This window comes from Pituophis catenifer, unplaced genomic scaffold (genome assembly GCF_029215685.1).
Source record: "Pituophis catenifer annectens isolate HBS135680 unplaced genomic scaffold, rPitCat1.0.hap2 SCAF_6, whole genome shotgun sequence".
Taxonomy (NCBI): domain Eukaryota; kingdom Metazoa; phylum Chordata; class Lepidosauria; order Squamata; family Colubridae; genus Pituophis; species Pituophis catenifer.
This window is the reverse complement of record NW_027256886.1, coordinates 68,049,163-68,069,609: the sequence shown is the minus strand read 5'-3', so window position 1 is coordinate 68,069,609 and position 20,447 is coordinate 68,049,163. Positions and strand designations below refer to the sequence as shown.

The 20,447-nt window shown below is 41.3% G+C and overlaps 1 protein-coding gene across 1 annotated transcript; it reads right to left on the bottom strand.

The window, feature by feature from the left end:
* On the bottom strand, positions 1–19,893 carry SLC16A12 (solute carrier family 16 member 12). Its single transcript, XM_070945937.1, has 6 exons — positions 19,784–19,893; positions 15,311–15,414; positions 12,696–12,839; positions 9,916–10,501; positions 7,169–7,428; positions 1–379 (listed from the first exon to the last, which is right to left on the bottom strand). The coding sequence occupies exons 1-6, from the start codon at positions 19,891–19,893 to the stop codon at positions 120–122; spliced, it is 1,464 nt and encodes a 487-aa protein (XP_070802038.1). The 3' UTR covers positions 1–119.
* Positions 19,894–20,447: the final 554 nt, after the last annotated feature.

Genomic DNA, 20,447 nt, shown 5'->3' with positions numbered 1-20,447 from the left:
GAACGTTTCTGAATGAAAATTCTGTGATTCCTCCCTCCCTCTATTGGAGAAAAAAACAACAATTGTGTAGCAGACTTAGCAACATCTGTTTTAGGCAAAGGGGAGTGTTGGCACATCTGTCATCTTTTGCTGTAGCTGTTTGGCTCCCCAGCCAACAGTTCTTCATCTCTTTGATCCAGTTCTCCAGTTACCAGATAAACTATGGTTCCATTTGTCCAACTTTCTTGTTTGGCCCGAGTGTCTCTGCTCCCTGGTCCTGGGGACGTGGGTGTGATCTTGGCCAGTCGTGCGCAGCACAACAGTGTCGAACTGAGTACCATAGAAAACCCACAAAGCAGGAAAGATGCAGTGTAGTTGCCAGTTGTATCCACAAGCCAACCTGTAGGGAACACAAAAGATTAGTTCACATATTTGGATTAGTTCACATACTTTTGTGGATCAGGGCTCATTGGCAATCAGTTAGCTGGGTTTATACAATGGAAATACGCTTACGGTTTACGCTAGAATCCATGATGTACAAATAATAATAGCACTTAGACTTAACAACACTTCACAGCCCTCTCTAAGCGGTTTGCAAAGTCAGCATACGAACCCCCCCCCCAACAATCTGGTTCCTCGTTTTACCAACTTTGGAAGGATGGAAGGCTGAGTCAACCTTGAGCCAGTGAGGATCAAACTCCTGGCAGTGAGCAGAGTTAGCCTGCATTCCATGTTCTAAACACTGCGCCACCATGGCTCATGGCTAGCATGCCAGCAGCTCTTGAAAATATAAGTTTCCTTACCGTTTACCCTTGCAACAAAACTCTATCCTAGGTTTTTAAATGACACATCCATTCAAATTCAAAGGATAGTTACACATCCATTCAGCTGGCTCAGATCCTGTTACTCTTTAAGAGACACTTAAGATGGATATTCTCTTGGATGTTGGGGCCAGAGTATTGATGAGCATGTCCTGCAAAGTATGGTATATTCTGGGGCTCCCCCAAAAAGAATGTTATGTTGTTGGGACTTTTGTTTCCCTTTCAGTGGGACTTATTATATTCTACTTTTATTGCTGTCCCCCCCTCATTTTTGCAAGCCTTATGAAGAGCTTAAATTAATGACTGAATTTATTTATTTATTTATTGGTTTGATTTATATGCCGCCCTTCTCCGGAGACTCAGGGCAGCTTACAATGCGTTAAGCAATAGCCTTCATATTTTTGTATATACCTGCTTAGTAGGGCTTTTGGCCCCCCCTAAGCGGTGTTCTTTTTTTATACAAAGTCAGCTTATTGCCCCCACAATCCGGGTCCTCATTTTACCTACCTCAAAAGGATGGAAGGCTGAGTCAACCTTGAGCCTGGTGAGATTTGAACTTGCAGTAATTGCAGGCAGCTGGTGCTAGTTAACAGCACTTTAGTCTGCTGCGCCACCAAGGTGGTGATCCTTGCAGAATCAAAATATTTCACTTCTCCATTCCACCAGATTTCTTCACATTCATAAGAGACAAAATCTCTCTGGAGCAGGAGGGAATAAACCTTCAGCTGCGAAGGCAGATGGTTATGTTAGGCGTATTGGACTTTCCCAAGATGGGAAACTAAGATGGCCCAATAGCTAACAGTTAACAGTAACAGAGTTGGAAGGGACCTTGGAGGTCATCTAGTCCAACCCCCTGCTCACGCAGGAGACCTGTACTAGGGATTCAAACCACCACTGAGCCACCTAGTCAGGCTATTTATTCTCCTGCAGAGCTTTATTAGACTCTAATTTTCTAGAAATTGGGATCAAATCACCCAGTATAAGATGCTGCGTATAAGGTGATGCGTGTGGGTGAAAAAAAGCAACCATTCTTAGTGGTGTCCATGTTTAAGTGGGCAGAATGGGGGACATAGCATTGTGATGTAGAGCCAGTCCTTTTGCAGATCTGCTGGTGCCAAGCAGAGATGGGATTGCAGTATATCCTTTCAAATGGAGAATCCATCACAAGGTCTGTTCTCCATCTTGCTGGTTTTAACCTTACCTCTTCCACAGCTTCTGCTGACCCTTCTCATCGATGTCTCGTTAGGACTACAAATCCCAGCATCCTTCATCAGTGCACCATGTGCACAAGGAGCATGCTTTTCTGAAAACGGCTGACTGGTACCTGAAAAGTCTGCCAATTCTGCTCCCTGTGTCTAAATGCTTTCTTATATAACATAAACAGCAGGAAAGGACCTGCTGATTCAACATAATTTAAGTGTGATACATACTTCTGATTATCTTGGCAATGTTTGAGGGCCTTGGCGCAATTTCCTTTTTGGAAGAAAAGAAGGCATACAGTACAGCAAGCCTGGACAGAACATTAAAAAAAGATTATGAAGAAAGGAGACATACAAAACCCCTTTTCTTCTTCTATAATAAAAAATGGGGATGGGTCTTCTTCCAGACTTGTGTGGCTTTCGAGTCCTGGGGCAGGGGGAAATGAAGCGAAGTGGTGGTACACACAGAAACAAATAGAGACAACCAGGAACAGCTTTGAAGCAGCTTTTTAAGCCATTAAAAAAGACTTGATTGCTTTAACAATTTGGAGATAGACTGGTCTAGATCAGGCATCCTCAAACTATGGGCCTGATATGGCCCGCCAATGCAAAGTATCCAGCCCGCGGAGTGGTGTGATTAAGCCCCGCCCCTTGCCCCATCCCTCCCCATGAGGGCTAGCTGAGGGGTGATCTCGCAGTGCAGCCTTGAAAAGCAGCTCTGGGCTGGTAAAGTACTGCTTTAAATTAAAAGTCTTTGAAAACAATTTAAACAGGAGTGTAGGAAGGAGAAAGGCAAAAAAATGGACTGTTAAATTGGCCACGGCCACCCAGTCACATGACCACCTAGCCATGACCACCCAGTCACATGACCACCTAGCCATGACCACCCACCCAGTCTGGCCTCCCCAATAGTCTGAGGGACTGTGAATCGGCCCCTTGTTTTAAAAGTTTGAGGATCCCTGCTCTAGATTGTTCCACTTTTTTTTTTTAAAGGAGTTCATAGATTCAGAAAACAGAAAATGACCTTGGCAATGAAAGGGTGAAAAAGAGCCAAACTAATAAACTAATAAACTGTAACTAATAAAACTGTTCGTCATATTTCAAATTCATCAAAGTCCTTAAAGTACTGCTGACAGAAGAGCAACGATAGTGCATATAATTCCTTTCCCATATTTTCCAGGCGGCTGGAGAAGAGATAAGAACACTCTGCCCTCTAGTGTTGAGTTTATGAAAAATCACACTTTTGATTGATTTTGTCCAAAGAACTGGGCATCAATCTGTTTTGGGATCTGTTATTTCATGTGTGTTCATTTATAAATACATACAGTCAGTTGTGTATTATTTTAAAGATTCTCTTAATATATTCATATAGGCAGCTTCAGAGGTTCATGAGCTCCACAAAGGTCCTTCGGTGATGTTCAGAATGCCTTCCAAACTCTCTCAGTATGTTGGTGAAAATCAAAGATGGAATTGTGGTGTATCCTTTCAAGTTGACTTTACATAGTTGAAAATGGAAAGAAATTTTTCCTTCTTAGTCCCCCAAAATATGGAATAAGTCATTCATGGCATCACTTAATTCAATGGGGATAGAGATGTACAACATTCTAATGATATCTCACTCGTGGGGGATGTATAGACTGACCAAGTCGCCTCATGTAAGATATTAAAAAGGAGAGGAGAAAGCATTGAATCCTGTGGCACCCCACATAATAGGGGCAAAGGACAGGATCTCTCCACCCCAATCATCACCAACTTGAATCGACCATCAGGAAAGGAAGTGATCCACCGTATTCCCCACCCCCAATCTCTGAAGTACACCATGGTTGATGGTACTGAAAGTCACTGAGAGGTCAAGAAGGGCAAGGATGGATGCATAATATCCCATGCCAGTGATCATCCATGAGTATGACCAATGTGTTTCCATCCCATACTCAGATCTGAATCCTGACTGGATATCCATTTTTCATCACTGTTCTAACCAATACAGCACTTGCCTATACCAAAACACATTAATTTTTACTTTTTTAACTTAACAGTGTTACATTTTTATCCCACCTTTCCAAGATTCTGAACGATTTACAATAAGAGCAATAAAGTAAAATCAGTCAATCACTACAATCTACCTTACTAGCTAGAAAACCAAAAATAAATATATATGTAACACAATGAACCAATCTGGACACCAAACCAGGCAGCCCAACAGCCTAAATCTCTAAAGATCCAATGTAAGACAAATAGTTGACCATATTTCTAAAAAGCCAGTGGCCCATCTGACCTTGAGAGGCTGCTCTTGCCTAATTGTGGATCCACAATAGAGAACATCTGCCTCCTGGATTCTAAACAGGGTGGGAACCTGAAACAACAAACTCTGAAAAACGGAGCAAAGTGAAGAGTTTGTGTTCGGAGGGAGCCTCAAATGGTTAATCACATTAGCCCTTTGAACTGCATTCGGAAACTGATTAACAACCAATGAAGATTGTAGATGGGGATATTGAAGTAGACAAGCTTTTCCCCTTTAAAAAGACGCATTATAGTGCTTGTTCAACGAAGTAATCTATTTGCTGGGGATCAGCAATCTTGGAGAAGAGGAATCAAAAAGAGAGATAAGGATCTGGAAGACATTCTTCCTTGTGGACAGTAGATTGTGAGGTACTAGACCACTGGCAAAACTGATGCCCTGTCTGAAGCACTGCTTCTCGTTGGCTGATGTGCTGATCATGGTCATCCTGCAGGGCTCCCATCATATCTCAAAATGTTTTGATGAAAGGTTGTCAGTCCAGTAGGTTTTCCAAGGGGCAATGCTCCCTTTTCTTGAGCAACTCAAACATAGTGTTATGTTGTCTCCACGTGCTTTATTTTTAGATGCAGTCTTCTCCATCTGAAGAGTTGGACACATCCTGATTGTCTTCAATAACACTGTTGGCTTTGGTTCATCAATCCCAAAGTCTATTGATGCAGCCTCACAACCTGTGACACACCTGTCCTGCATATACAAATATTGTTCACTGAAACAGAACTGACTTCTTTCTACTTGTCCAATTGATTCCCCCACCCACCCATCCTGTACACACACCTGTCTACAGGAACTCTGTCCACTTGTGGTCTTACCACCTGTTCTCTGTCCAAGAGATAGTCTGGGCAGTGGTGAAATCTAAAATTTGTTACTACCGGTTCTGTGGACATGGCTTGGCGGTGGTGGGGGTAATGTGACTGGGTGGGCATGGCCAATTTTTTTTTAAAAAAGGGTTTTTTTTCTTTTAAATGCCTCTGACGATCCAAGCTGAGTTGCCTAATCAGCAGAGGCTTTTTTCCTTTTAAAAGCCTTTGACGATCCAAGCTGAGCCACGTGATCAACAGAGGCTTTTTTTTTTTACTTTTAAAAGCATTTTTTTGGTTGTAGAAAAGATGCTTTTAAAAGAAAAAAAAAGCCTCTGATGATTGTGCGGCTCAGCTGGGCATGGGGGGGGGGGCAGGGATTTTTGCTACCGGTTCTCCGAACCACCCGCCTTCATCGCTACCGGATCGGGTGATCCGGTCCGAACCGGGAGCATTTCACCCCTGAGTCTGGGGCACTTGTTGGCTGGCAGTTTGAAATCTAGGTGTGCAGAATGATAATCACATTTCATATATTATATAACTGCCTCAGGCTCTCGGCTGCTACCGGTATAATCCTCGTTCTACATAGGATTCCATTTAATGTGGCAGTTTCCTGCCTTGTCATTCTGACTTTGGGTAGGAGCTTGTACCTGTGATCCTTATGGAGTGCTTTCATCTTTTCTTCTCAAGTTTTTCTTCATTCCTTACATTCAGAAGATGACATGCCTTCCCATCAGCTGGGCTCTTTCATTTGCTCTCTCTTGGCAAGGCCTTAGGAGTGGATCCCCTTTGTTGAATCTCTCTGGATGCCTGCAGCGTTCAGTTTCTCCTTCTGGCTCTGACTGCCATCTAACTTCAGGCACAGATCACCTTGACCTTGATTCCTTCTTTGCTCATCTCGATATGTGCAACAAGATCTGACCTTTCAAGGTTATTTGGGTTTTCCCTCTCATCAAAATAAGCAATGCTGTATATTTGAATAATTTGGGTGGTGAGATCAACAATTCTTGTATGCAGCAAATATCCAACCAGCACTCCATCCTCACATCTGCAATTCAGTTTGATTCTCTTCTTTTTATGGGACACGGGGAAAACCTTAGAACCAAATATTCTCGTGTATTGTAATCAAAGCTGGGCTTTCTTCCATGCCATAGTTTATATGGCAGTATCTCAGCACCTTGACTGGGAATCTGTTTTGCAGTTAGATAGCTGTATTGACTACATTTCATGAGGACAAGAAGCAACAGATAGAAACTAATCAAGGAGAGAACCAACCTAGAACTAAGAAAATTCCTGAGAGTGAGAACAATTAACCAGTGGAATGTATTGTCTTAAGAAGTTGTGTGTGTTCCATCACTGCAAGTTTTTCAGGAGAGATTGGACAGCCATTTGTCCAAAATGGTATAGTTATAATTCTCATTCAGCTGGGTGCTCACTGGAGAATGGCAGAATAGCAGATGTCGGATTAGGAAAGAGGGTGTCAGCCCTGGAAGCCATCTTTTGTATTAGGTCTTCAGACCTGCCATGTTTACTATTGTGGGAAACTGGGAGGGGGGATTGAGTTGAGTATGGCTGATATATAGTCATAATAACATTCCTTTCTCAAGAAGTCAAGGACAATTTGCCCTGCACCTGGAAGGCTGGAGCTGGGAGGCATCTCCAGGTGGGACGGTGTCTCTGGTTGGATCATGTGATGGACTTGTGGGTGATGGGCAGGGACTTGAACTTTTCTTTGGGTGGAGAAAACCTGAAAATTTTCAGATTCGGGTTTTCCCAGATGTGCCAATATGACATCTCTAATAAAATGTAACTTTGAGGAAACTCAAGCCTCGCAGTTTTCTTTCATTGGAGTTTATTGGGAAGAGAAAGCTTGCACATGAAGGTGATGGTTGGCAGATGAAATGGCTAAAATGGATTTAGACAGCTCTAGTGGTGATTGAAGATGCACTGATGGAGATAAACCGACGGTTTTAATCCAGGAGAGATACGGTTGACAGAACTGAATGAAACCATATTCAACAGGTGTATATAAATAGATCTGTATATTATTCTGATTCACTCCTCTATACTGACCTGCAACAGGTGGGCTGACCAGGTAAGGGACTGCATGAAGGAAGTAAATCATTCCAAGGGCGGAGGATAAGGAAGCAGTCCCCACAACATCTGCTGTCACCACAGGAATTAGAGTGATGTAGGCTCCGTCAAAATAGCCAAAGGTGAAAGAGAAAGGCAACAGGAGTGGAAAGCTTTGGAGAACCGGAAGGAAGAGGCAACAGAGACCATCCATTGCCACTGCAAAGAGGTAGCAAACATAACGGTACTTCTTCAAACACCTGAGAGGGAAGAGTCAAGAAAAGAAAGGAGAGAGTTAGTTGTGATGAGAACCTCTTTCTTCAAAGGGGTGGGAGGGGGAGTCCTTGATGGTCTTGTGCTTCCACCTTTTATTCTTTTTTCCTATGTTTGGCCTACACAGAATTTTTTTCTTCTGACAGGCTAGCTATCATTTCATTCGAATAAAAAGCAACAGCTGCTTTTCAGGTTATACGCTAACACAAATTGCAGTGTCTTTTTTCTTTTTACAACTCTTTTATTGGGGTAGAGTGAGGGCAACTGAATGGAACTGAGTGTTTACTGTCTGGATGCCCTTCCTGACACCTACGCAGAGTTCGCAACAGATAGTTTCTTTTTGTTCCCTGATAAACATCTGTCGCTGCCTAGGATTGAACTCTCAACCTTCCGAGTGGGAGGTAAGCATCTTCATTCTAAGGCCTAGGCCATCATGCCACTCACTAAATTGTAGCATCTATTTTTAGAAATTAAACATTATCCATTTGCTTTATTCCTTTCTGGGATAAAATAAAATCAGAATTATAACTGATTTGGGGGAAAAAATCAGTCTGGTAGCTTGTGGAAATGCTGCCATTCTTCCAGAAAAAAATCATGGAAAAATTCTGTCCCTTTCCTGTTCTGCCTACTTTCCTCCCTAGCTGCTGCCTGATCTTTCATTTTTCCTTTATAAATTTAATGGGTTTCATTGTGTAGCATTCCCAAATCTAGAACCTGTCCGATTAGTATTGGGTCGGCAATTTTCAGAATTCCAACTATCTGTGCTGACTAAGAATATTACATTTAATCTCTTATTTTATCATGAGGGCACCAGGCTAGGGAAGGCTGAAACAAAATGTTTGGTATCCCTTTTTGCAGTCTAAAAGGCTTCAAAAGAGGCTCACGGAAAGGTATAAAGAACCAAGTATTCTAGTAAAAACAATTTACAGGTCTGTAAATGCTAAGTTCATAAAAAGCCTAGCACTAACAAGACTCTTGTGGTCATGCCTGAGAGAGAGTTCTGATATCCCACAAACACATTAGGCTTATCTCTAATGTCCTGTTTTACACTTGGTTAATGAGGATTTTAAAAAATGTTTGTAGCTCAAGATCGAAATGAGAGGTGATCCTTGGTGGTCTCTGAGCTTGGTTGTTCTCTTGCAGATGTTTCATTATTCAAATTAGGTACCATCATCAGTGATGGTCACTGCCTCCAGTTTGCCAACTAAAAGTGGAAATGTCACTGCAAAGGGTTGGCTTCCTTCTTCCTACTGAACGCATTCTGTTCCAATGGCTGATTGACTTATGGCTACTATTTGGAAGGGAAACCAAGTGCAGAGCCTTATGTGATCATTATTTCAGGAAACTGTGATTCCTACTTTGACAAAGGGAACATTTGATTTGTGGAAAAACTGCAGCTTCTCTTATTCCACATTTCAGCCCTGGCTGTGGACTATATGCACACATAAAGCCCACACCCATCAAAAGGATGGTTTGAGCCTTCAAAGAAAAATAATAGTATGAGAGCAAAGAAAAACAAAAAGGAATTACTGTATTTTTTGGAGTATAAGACGCCCCGGACTATAAGATGCACCTACCTTTTTTAGGGAGGAAACAAGAAAAATAATCTGCCTCTGCCTCTGCCTCCCAGCAATTTGCCTCCTTGCAGCAAACAGCCTGTTTCATTTTCAGCACAGTCTGATTAGCACAAAAAAAAATGCCTTCCAGCAATTTGCCTCCTTGCAGCAAACAGCCTGTTTCAGTTTCAGAACAGCCTGATTAGCACAAGAAAAAAATCTGCTTCTGCCTCCCAGCAATTTGCCTCCTTGCAGCAAACAGAGGAGGCCAAAAATGGGGCACATGGATGTGGCAATAGGCAATGGCAATCCCTGCAGCCTGAAACAGCTGATGGTTGGGAGGCCGATCCAACTGACAATCAGCTGCTTGTGCTAATCAGGCTGTGCTGAAGCTGAAACTTGAAACAGGCTGTTTGCTGCAAGGAGGCAAATTGCTGGGAGGCAGAGGCCAAAGGGTGGGGGCTGGTGGGTGGGCGGGGCTACATTCGGTGTATAAGATGCACCCAAATTTTCACCCACTTTTAGGGAGGGGAAGTGCATCTTATACTCTGAAAAATACAGTAACTGCATCAGGTTGTAAGCGAGACCATCACAAATCATGCCCCTTAAAGCATGGGTGAGGGTAGCTGGGTGACTGGGATGAGGTGTTAAATCAATTTTTAAGCTGTCTGAGTGACAGGTCACTGTGCAGAGATGCTTCACAGAGCATTCAAACCCTCAGGGTTCTTTTAGAAGAAGATGGGAAACATTTACATTAGAAGGAGAGAGCAGTTGGCGACGACTATAGGTTGGATCTGAGAATAATACAAAGGCTGCATCACAAAGAAATGTCTTCTGCAAACAGCTCCTGGCACGCAAGGAGAGCATCCAAGTGCTTATTGCCTTGAACCATCTCCTTCTCCTGCACAGCCCTCTTACCTTTGATCCGTGAGCCATCCAAAAGTAATATTGCCAATGATGTCAATGACTCCGAGGATAGACATGAGAAAAGCCGCCTGTTGGTGGCTGACTCCGACACTTAACGAGTAAGGCACCAGGTAAACAAAAAGTGGACTGCAGCCATAAGCCATGAATAAGATGGACACTGCAAGCACCACAAAGTCTGGGGTCAGTACGAAGTTGTACTCCTGCTGCGAGCAGCGGCACACCCACTTGTGAGACCATAGCTTGATCACGGGGGAACAGAAAGACCACTGCTTGAAGTCTGCCTTTGGCGCTTCCAGCTCAAGCTCGGAGAATTCCAGCATGTTCTTCTGGTCCTCTTTTCCGGCAATTGGCCTCATTAAGGCACCACAGACACAGAGGTTCAAAACAAAACCGCCCAGGATGAGCAAGGCACCGCGCCAGGAAAAATGCTCAATCAGAAGCTGGACCACAGGAGCCAGGATGAAGGTCCCAATGCCGCAGCCTGACATGGCGATTCCATAGGCCAGGGCTTTTCTCTTGTGAAAATAGTTGCCCACCATTGCTACGGCTGGAGAATACGAAAGAGCAAACCCCAATCCTGAAAAGAGAACGAAACACACATACACAACGTTCAGAAGATAGATTAACTGCAGCAATCAAGAGGGGATGAGTAGTGAAACACTGTACGAATCTGGCTCAAAAATTATCCTTCCTATTTTTTTAATTTATTTTTGATTTGATTTATATGCCGCCCTTCTCCGGAGACTCAGGGCGGCTTACAATGCGTTAAGCAATAGCCTTCATACTTTTTGTACATTTATACAAAGTCAGTTTATTGCCCCCACAATCCGGGTCCTCATTTTGTATTAATCTGCCTTTTAAAATATCTTTATGACAACTGAGTTGAAATAGAAGAGTGAACTAGTATTTTTGCCAACATTAAATCTTAAAAACCAGCAGGAAGGCAGTATGTTTTCTTTTGGTTTACTAAACCTAAGGCTAAACCTCCAACTTATACATCACAGTCGAAACCTACTATTCCATCTATCATAGTCTATTAATTGGTTCATCTAATGATACCAATCATTAATACATCTAAATGTGATTTTGTTATATTGTATTATATTAATTTATTTGATTCTTTTTGTTAGTTTTTATTGTTTTAAATGCGGTTTTATATTCTGTAATCCGCCTTGAGTCGCCATGGGCAAATAGGCGGCAATATAAATTCAATCAAGCAAGCAAGCAAGCAAGCAAGCAAGTAAGCAAGCAACTTTGGGTTCCATAAATACTTCGTTTCTCATAATAAATCCCGTTAAAAATCCCGGGTCATGGCTCACTACTGGGCCGTGTCCTATACAGAACCGGGCTGCATGTGTGGCGAGCTGGTGCATGCGTACACATGCACAGCTCAACTTACACAAATTGAGATGCGTGTACATATATGTGCACCTCAGCTTGCCGCTCACACGGACTGGTTCCCCTCTCCCCTTCCTCTCCAGCCAGGCCGGCAAGCCACAAAAGTTGGGGACCACTGCTCAATGGATATTTTAGAATGTCATCAATAAAAAGAACAGATGCATTTACAGACAATGCTCCCAACCAAGATTGATGGAGAGGTGTTGGCCCAACACATCAAATATCCATCATAACACAGGATTTTTGTTCCTTGTATAAACATGCTCTTGGCAGCATTTCAGTGCAATATTTCTGCAAAATTGTTATTAGATAGCAGGGGTCTAAGCAGTAAGCTCACATCACTACAGCTACAATGCAGGCTTGAATAAGTCAGCAATTTTAGCATAAACATTTCTATGTCTCATTTTGAACTGGGAGAGAACAATGGGAAACTTTAGTTTTGTTCTGTTTTTAAAAGGAAGGACTCAATTCATTGGGAACGAGACTCTGGACAATACAGTCTGCCACAAGTAAATATAGTAAATGTATAACCATTAAATGTTAAGCCTTCACATATACCCAGATGAAAAACAGCAAACCTAAATTTTAAATTCCAAAATTAAGATTTTGTCACAACTCAAATGTGAGTATTATTTTCCAGACCTAATTTTAGTTCCAGTCCAAGTTTCTTTATATTCCTTTGCTGGTTTTGTTCAAAGTATCTATAAAATCTCTTTTCTCTTTAAATTCTTTCTTGGATGTCAAGTCAAATACCTTTTTTTTGCAATCAACCAGCAAAAAAAAGCCTTGAAGAGTAAAATTACAACTGTGCCATTACTTTTTGATCACTAGGCTAAATGATAAAAACATGACACGACTACAGCTAATTTTATAAATTTAAGATTTTAAATATCTAAGATAATTTTCTTGAAGGTAACTCCCACTGGTTGGCTTTGTATGAACATTCTCTCTTACTCAATTCCCAAACTGTAACAGGGAAATTACAGTAGCCTAATTCAAATATCTAATGAAGTGGCCCCCAACCTTTAGGGCATCAGGGACTGGTTCAGTGGAGAGAGGTTTTTCTATGGATCAGAGGGGGCATGGTTTTCAATACTGCCTGCATCCCGCGGATGGGGCTTTGCTTGTTTGCGTGGCCCAGTTTCTGGCATGCTGCGGACTGGTGGCGGTCCACAGACCGGGGATTGGGGACCCCTGATCAAGCTGTAATCCTAAATAAATAAATTCAAGTGTAAATTCTGCTGAACGCAGTTTGATTGTATCCTAAATTCATGCACAGGATTACACTCCTATGCATTGTATACTGCAGATAATAGAACAACAACTCTCATTAATGCGTGTGTAAACAATTATATCCATGCCAGAAAAAATACCTGTAAGAATGCCCAAGGAAAGGTAAAGATGCTCCAAGGTGGTGGCAAAGGAACTCAAGATAAATCCAGCAGATGCAAGGAGTCCTCCAAGCATGATTCCCACTTGGCTAGAGACATGATTGCTGATGAAACTCCCAAGAGGAGCTTGAAATGAAAAGAAATAGCAATAGGACTTAGACTTATATACTGTTTTACAGTGCTTTACGGCTCTCTCTAAGCAGTTTACAGCATCAGCATATTGCCCCCAACAATCTGGGTCCCCATTTTATTGACCCCGGAAGGATGGAAGGCTGAGTCAACTTTGAGGCGGTCAGAATTGAACTGCTGAATTGCAGGCAGCCAGCAGAAGTGGCCTGCAGTACTGCATTCTAACCACTATGCCACTTTCATACCAGAAAAAAATTATTTCATTTAAAGCCGTGCCAAAGCTTCATTTACTTTAACTGTCCCCTTTACCTTCTGCTGGAATTTTTAATCAATTTTTTTTTTGTTCCTCCAAGAGGAGGAGGATCTCTTTTCCATAAAATTCAAATGGGCAGAGAAATATAATTCTTATGTTTAATATTAAATAAATTTTAAAAAGAGCACCTTTCAGAAGTTTAATTTCAAGATGATTGGAGAATACTGGCAAAGCTTTAGTTTCACATAGACAAAGTGACTCACAGAAGCCTATCCCAGGTGGGCATAATGGTTGTATAGCTGGAGTCTATCTGGGGATACACAGATTCAGGTTCCTCCATAACAGGGGTGAAATGCTACTGGTTCGGAGAGGTTCTCCCAAACCGGTAGTAAAAATGCTACTGGTTCGCCCGAACCGGTAGTAAAAAAAATGCTTTAATTTTTTTTTTAAAGTTCCAACAATCGCGCAGCACAGCTGATTATCTGAACTTTTTTTTTAGCATTTTTTTACCACCGGTTCGGGCGAATAGGTAGTAAAAAAATGCTTTAAAAAAAGTAAAAACTGACAATCAGCTGTGACAATCAGCTGTGCCGCTCGATGGTTAGAACTTTTTTTTTTACTTTTTAAAGCATTTTTTTTACTACCTATTGCCCAAACTGGTATTTTTGTGTAAAGTGTGATAGTTTGTTTTTGAGCTCTCTGTGACTCTGTGAGGTTCCTGCTTGTTGCAGGGGCCATTTTGTGTGAAGTCCAGCTGCTTTTGCACTGTGTGTGAGTCAGTTGTGTAGCTTTTGTGTTATTTTTGTATAAAGTGGGATAGTTGGTTTTCCCAGTCACATGACCACAAGCCATGACCACCCAGTCACATGACCACCAAGCCACACCCACCAAGCCATGCTCACAGAACCGGTAGGGAAATTTTTTTGAATTTCACCACTGCCTCATAGCCATGCAGCTCATTTGGTGACTCTGAACCAATCATTCTTCATTCAATGTAAAAATAAAGAAAAAAATAGTGTGTGTAGACAGTTATAGGTACACAAAAACTGAATTCCTGGAGGAAAGACAAGTTCTAACTGTAATTCATAAAGCAAGTAGAAGTAGTTCTCGACTTATGACCACAGATGAGCCCAACATTTCCATTGCTAAGCGAGACAGATGTTAAATGAGTTTTGCCCCATTTTGTGACCCTTCCTGCCTCAGCTGTTAAGTGAATCCCTGCAGTTGTTAAGTTGGTAACATGATTGTTAAGTGAATCTGGCTTCCCCATTGACTTTGCCTATCAGAAGCAGACCCCTGCAACTGTCATAAATATGAACCAGTTGCCAAGCATCCCGATTTTGATCATGCGACTATGGGGATGCTACAACAGTCATAAATGTGAAAAACGGTCACAAGTCACTTTTTTCAATGCTGTTGTAATTTTGAAAGGCCACTAAATGAATGGATGTAAGTCAAGGAGGTAGGTTTTCTCTCAGGTCCACAATAATTCACTTTGTTTTAGCCTTTTCCAACTGCAATTCCCCAAATTTCCAATTAACAATTCTGGGAATTGAAGTCTAAAACACTGAGTTAGGAAAGATTAAATCAAGAGCTGGGTCTATTTGGTTCTAGTTATTTGGGACTAAGCATAAGGAGGTTATACATAATACAAAACAGCAGAAATATAAGCGTTACTGATGGCGGATTGCATCACATGCCATGTAATACAGGGGTGGGTTCTAAATTTTTTTACTACCGGTTCTGTGGGCGTGGCTTATTTTGTGGGCGTGGTCTGATGGTCATGTGACAATTCTTTAGGATTTAGCAGAGGTACTGGTCTACCAGGCTTTTAACTGCTTGCAGAGCCGTACCGGTCTACCCATTTGTTTTTCGAGCGTTCCGGTCTACTTATTCGTTTTTGGAGCGCACCAGTCTACCTATTTGTTTTTGGAGCATTCCAATCTACCTATTTGTTTATGGAGCGCACTGGTCTACCACCACACTGCCTTTTACCACTGATCAGCTGTAGGGCGGCCCTTTGAAGTGCCCTGGCAAGAGTTTAAACAGTTTTTTTCCTTCTAGCCAATCAGCTGGGACTCGGGAGGCAGCAAATAGATTGGGGCGGGGCCAGGAAGAGATGGTATTTAAATTTCCACTACCGGTTCGCAAGAACCGGGGAGATCCGGTAGCAACCCACCACTGATGTAATACTGTACAGTACATAAATACTTGCCACACAACATAGTTGCACAGTCTACAATGGAATGGATCCAAGCTGTCCGGGCATAATCTTGTGCAAAGTAAGTCTGGAATTCCACAAAAAATATTGAGATACATCTGAGGAAAGGAAAAAAAGAAAACTTATCATCGGATGCGGTACCATCAGAGTGAAAGTTTAAATGGAAATTGACCGAAGATCTACTCATTCTAGAACTAAGCCAAAATCTCTAAAAAGATATGCATGTTTAAAGATATGGAGATGGTTTTTTCAGCATACAAATCTTGCAGTGTACAATATCTGCAAATCCACCCTCCATATCAATCATCATCTTGAGATAACAGCAGCAACAAACACATCTCTAAATGCAATTATTTTCACACAGATTGAACAAGCGTATGTAAATTTAAGAACAAGGGTTACTTCTGGTTTTCGGCAAAAAATACCCAGTAGTTGAACAATGGATTCACTTTACGACTGCCATGTTCATTTTACAACCAGATTTGCTTAACTGCCATCACAAAAAAAATGTTGTAAAATCAAGTCAGTGAAATGATGACCCACTTAACAATTGAAATTGCCAGGCTTAATTATGGTTGTAAATCGAGGAAGTGCTTATAATGATGAAACTATACAATGCTGGGAGATTTCTGTCATTAGCAGGGAAGACAGAGGTTGAGGCCTTGTTTTCAATGTTACAATTATACAAAATAAATAAATGGAATCAACTAATATGAATGGAGAGCTATGATAAGAAAAGAACAGATAAAGTCAAAATTTGACTGGAGTAACGTGAGGAATACAAATGGCAAAGGAATTCATCTTCCATATTCAGGAAGTGCCAATCCTGTCATTTGACAAATTAAAAGTTACACGTGTTATGGATTGGAGAATATTTTTTTTAAAAAAACCAGCAATTGTCACAGTTTAGACTTCATTATTGTTTTTCCAATTTGGGGGAATTTATACTGGAGTGGTAAGTTCTATAATGATACTGTCAACTTCGAATTGAACCTGGCAGAAGCCATTTTTCTATTCTTCAGTTGCCACACAGAAGGGGGAGGGGGGAGGATGAAATACGTTGCTGGACAAAACACAGAACTTTCTCGTGGTAACCAAGGTCATTTCTACAATGGTGGATAGAGACGGGGAAGGAGTCCCTGGAAAGCCCACCAATTAACCTAATTGGTCAACATGACCTGTGACTTTTGGGGAGGGAGTTATTTCCTATTTTAATTACACTGAAACCACGGGAAACATTTAGAGTTGGTTTTCTATTTGATCGTGCCGATATGATGTACCCAATAAAGAAGTTCTTGGAGGAAAACCTCAGCCTCAGAGTTCTGATTTGCTTGGGTTCGGGATCTTGACAGATAATGTTTACCCTCACAACATTACCCAGTAGTCATGTGAAAATAATTATAGTCACAGTAGTTATTGGGTTCAAGTGGAATAATAACCAGACACTAAACAATATTGTTACCAGTATAGGAAAAGTACTTGGAAACTGAAAAGCAAAGGAATCAGTCATAGTCTTAACTGCTTGATTCTGAGCACTGTATAGTGTTTCAGCTACAAGTATTTTCACATTTGGCAGCAGTAAGTACAATAGTATGGATAATTAAACTTTATTCCATGGCGGTATGAGAAGCAAGAAAAAATAATAGAATACAACTCAGAAAATATATAATTAAGAAGCAATAAAATACAGTTTGTACAAAGAGTATAGTACAAAGAAGAGAGAAAAAGAACCTTACGCTCCCTGCTACTCAGGAAACACTGAGGATGATCTTCCATCTTCAATCTACCAAGTGTATTCCCTCACCCAGGTTAGATCTGCAGATAGGTTCTGGTTTATATACAGTACATCACTGACAATAATCAATTACACCGGTCATTTCAGTAGAAGGAAAGACAGAATCGCCTTGAAGAACAGGAGGAAGAGTCACCATCAAGGCAATGGTCAGATAAAAAGGTTTGAGCCGGGGACAAGAAGTAATGAGAGCACAGAACTATCTTCCCTAATTCACACAAAGATAAAGGGAGAGATGGAGGAAGCCCATTCAGATTTCATTACTATAATTTATAGCAAAAAAGTAATAAATGGTATTGGATTCCTACTATGGTCTATTTGGAAGGGCTGATAATATATGTTATCATACATGTAATGTATGTGCTAATTAGCACAGCCTAATTAGCACAAGTTGATTGGATCGGCCTCCCGACTCTCAACTATTTTGCTCTTAGTTGTTTTGTGCGGGCCTCTGCTGCTTGCTGCAAGGAGGTAAATTGTTGGGAGCAGATTTTTTTTTCTTGTGTTAATCAAGCTATGCTGAAAACGAAAATGAAAGTAAAGCAGGCTATTTGCTATTTGCTGCAACAAGGCAAAATTGCTGGGAGGCAGAGGCAGATTTCTTTTTCTTGTTTTCCTCACCAAAAAGGGTAGGTGACTCTTATAGTCGGGAGCGTCTTATACTCTGAAAAATACGTTAATAGCCAAGGACAGAGAATATCCAGATTTTTCATGCCAAGGACAAGATAAGAAACTTAAACAGAATAAACGTTTGAGGTTTGATAGTATGTAGATCTGAGATGCTCTTTGTTCAATCCTCTTCTCTCCCACCTTAATGTACTTTACTTAGAGTGAATTTAGTTGGAGTAAAAGTGAACCTCTTCTACTGTTCTGCTTTGTTTTTCATTTGATAAGTGCCTTGTATGCTTTTTGAGAGAAATGTTAATTATGCTTCATAAAATGAAGGCTAAAAAAAGCTGAGGAGGAAATAGCCAGATCTTTCCCCCTAGAAGAATTACTCTTGATGTCTGTCCTCAAGATGAAACTGTTCCTATTGCTGAGATTCTTGGAAATCAAGATGAAATGCCTCCAGTATGGTCAACCTTAATTCAATCTGTGGCTCAGAATCCTCAAGATTAGTCAATTCCACCCAAACGGTAGATAAACTACAATCAATGTGTAACCCTATTTTTTATTTCATTTATTTATTTTTATCCCGCCTTTATTATTTATCCCGCCTTTCTGGATCGGGACTCGTTACACACGGTCACTCATGCCCTTGTCACCTCCCACCTGGACTATTGCAACGCTCTCTACATGGGGCTCCCCTTGAGGAGCACCCGGAGGCTCCAACTGGCGCAGAGTGCGGCCGCGCGGGTGGTAATGGGAGCGACATGGCGTTCCCATGTAACACCTCTCCTGCGCGAGCTGCACTGGCTCCCGGTGGTCTTCCAGGTGCGCTTCAAGGTTTTGGTTACCACCTTTAAAGCGCTCCATGGCTTAGGACCTGGGTACTTGCGGGACCGCCTACTACCACCAATAGCCTCCCACCGGCCGGTATGCTCCCATAGAGAGGGGCTCCTCTGGGTGCCGTCGGCCAAACAATGTCGACTGGCGGCCCCCAGGGGGAGAGCCTTCTCTGTGGGGGCACCTACTATCTGGAACGAGCTCCCCCCAGAGATACGAAGGATCCCGGATCTGCGCACCTTCCACCGCGCCTTAAAGACCTTATTATTTCACCAGGCGGGCCTGGCCTAGTTTTCTCTCTCTTTCATAAAAGATTGTCAATTTTTAAATATCTTTTAGTATCTTATATATTCAATTTTAAAATTGGTTTTAAACGGTTCGGGGTTTTAAATTTGTCGGAGCCAAAACTATTTAATCTGATTTTATTCTACTTTTAAATTTTGTATGGATGTGTTTTTATTGTCTGGCTGTACACTGCCCTGAGTCCTTCGGGAGTAGGGCGGTATAAAAATCGAAATAATAAATAAATAAATAATAAATAAATTTGTATAAATATCTCAAGGCAGCAAATCTACATAATACTCTTTCCTCCTCCTATTTTCCCCACAACAAGCCTGGGAGGTGAATTAGGCTGACAGAGAGTGATTGGCCCAAAGTCACCCAGATGGCTAGACATCACCCAGATGTCTAAGGCAGGACTAGAACTTACAGGGTCTTGGTTTCTAGCCTGTGTCTTTGCCACTGGACCAAACTGGCTTTATGGTAAATTATTCTATGGTTGTAAGGTAACCTTATGGTAAATTATGAGACAATTAGGTTCATAAAGATACTGGCATAATAGTTAAAATATTCCCGCTCTGGATTTCAACATCGCATCCTCATTTCATGAAATTATATGAATACAATGAAAGCTCAAATTAACAAATTCCAAGTAGAGCCAGAGAGCGTGAAATCAATAATTGATCGTTCTCGTGAACTCTGGCTGAAGGCAGCAGAAACTGCAGTTCAAAACTAAGTAAGGAACTTACATCTGCATGATAACGTTTCAATTAAACTACAAGGAGAGCTGACCAGCAGAAATGTAAAGATATTCCTACAAATAAAGAGCCCACAAGCTGTCCACTTCTCTTTGTTTTCATCCCGGTCGTTATAAATCCTCGCCCGCGACTTTGAAGCAAAGGACAAGATTAGTAAAATAGAGCAAAGTTTCATGGACCCCCAAGGTTTACCTGGTCACAGCTCGAGTGCAGATCGTAACAAGGAAGCAGCCAATCACAATCATCCATCCCCATCCGCCATCGGGAGGGGAAGTACTTGAACGTTTCTTTGCCACAGCCATAGTTCGATGAGGAATTACCGCTTTTTAAACTGAGGTAAAGTTAGTTTAAAAAAGTGACTGCCAGTTGAAGGCAGAATGTACAAGGAATACTACCTGTTACAAGGATTATTCGACATCTGAAACAAGGAAAACAAAAGAAAAAAAAATATTAAAGGCAGCCATTTTTTGTTCTCTAAAAAAAAGCATTTCTCAAAGGTTCAGGTGTGCTTCTAGCTCCAAGGATTGCAAGATATAAATTTTATACATTGTTGGAAGATGATAGATAAATCTAAATAAATAGATATCTAGATAAATCAAGAATCTCGCCCAGTGATCTAAAATGTCTGATTTTACTGATTGATCTAAATTGACATAATATCAACTATTGAAGAACTTCAGTGGTTTACAAAAAACAAATTAAGGTCACAATTTTAATGACAGTGAAAAATGCAAATAAGTAAAAAAAAAAAAATTAAAATCAAGAGTTAAAACGATCTAAAAGCCTGCATGAAATATGGGTTCCAATGGCTTATTTAAAAGCTAATGAAACTATTATGTCTCTCAGCTTTTCAGAT

Bases quoted from the DNA above. Each gene is read 5' to 3' on its own strand.
- SLC16A12 (XM_070945937.1), bottom strand. From the start codon at position 19,893: ATGGCTGTGGCAAAGAAACGTTCAAGTACTTCCCCTCCCGATGGCGGA. The intron at 10,502-12,695 runs GTATTTTTTCTG...TTCTCTTTTCAG, and splicing joins TTCCTTGGGCATTCTTACAG to GATTGGGGTTTGCTCTTTCG. The intron at 380-7,168 runs GTCAGTATAGAG...TGTTCCCTACAG, and splicing joins GGTCAGCCCACCTGTTGCAG to GTTGGCTTGTGGATACAACT.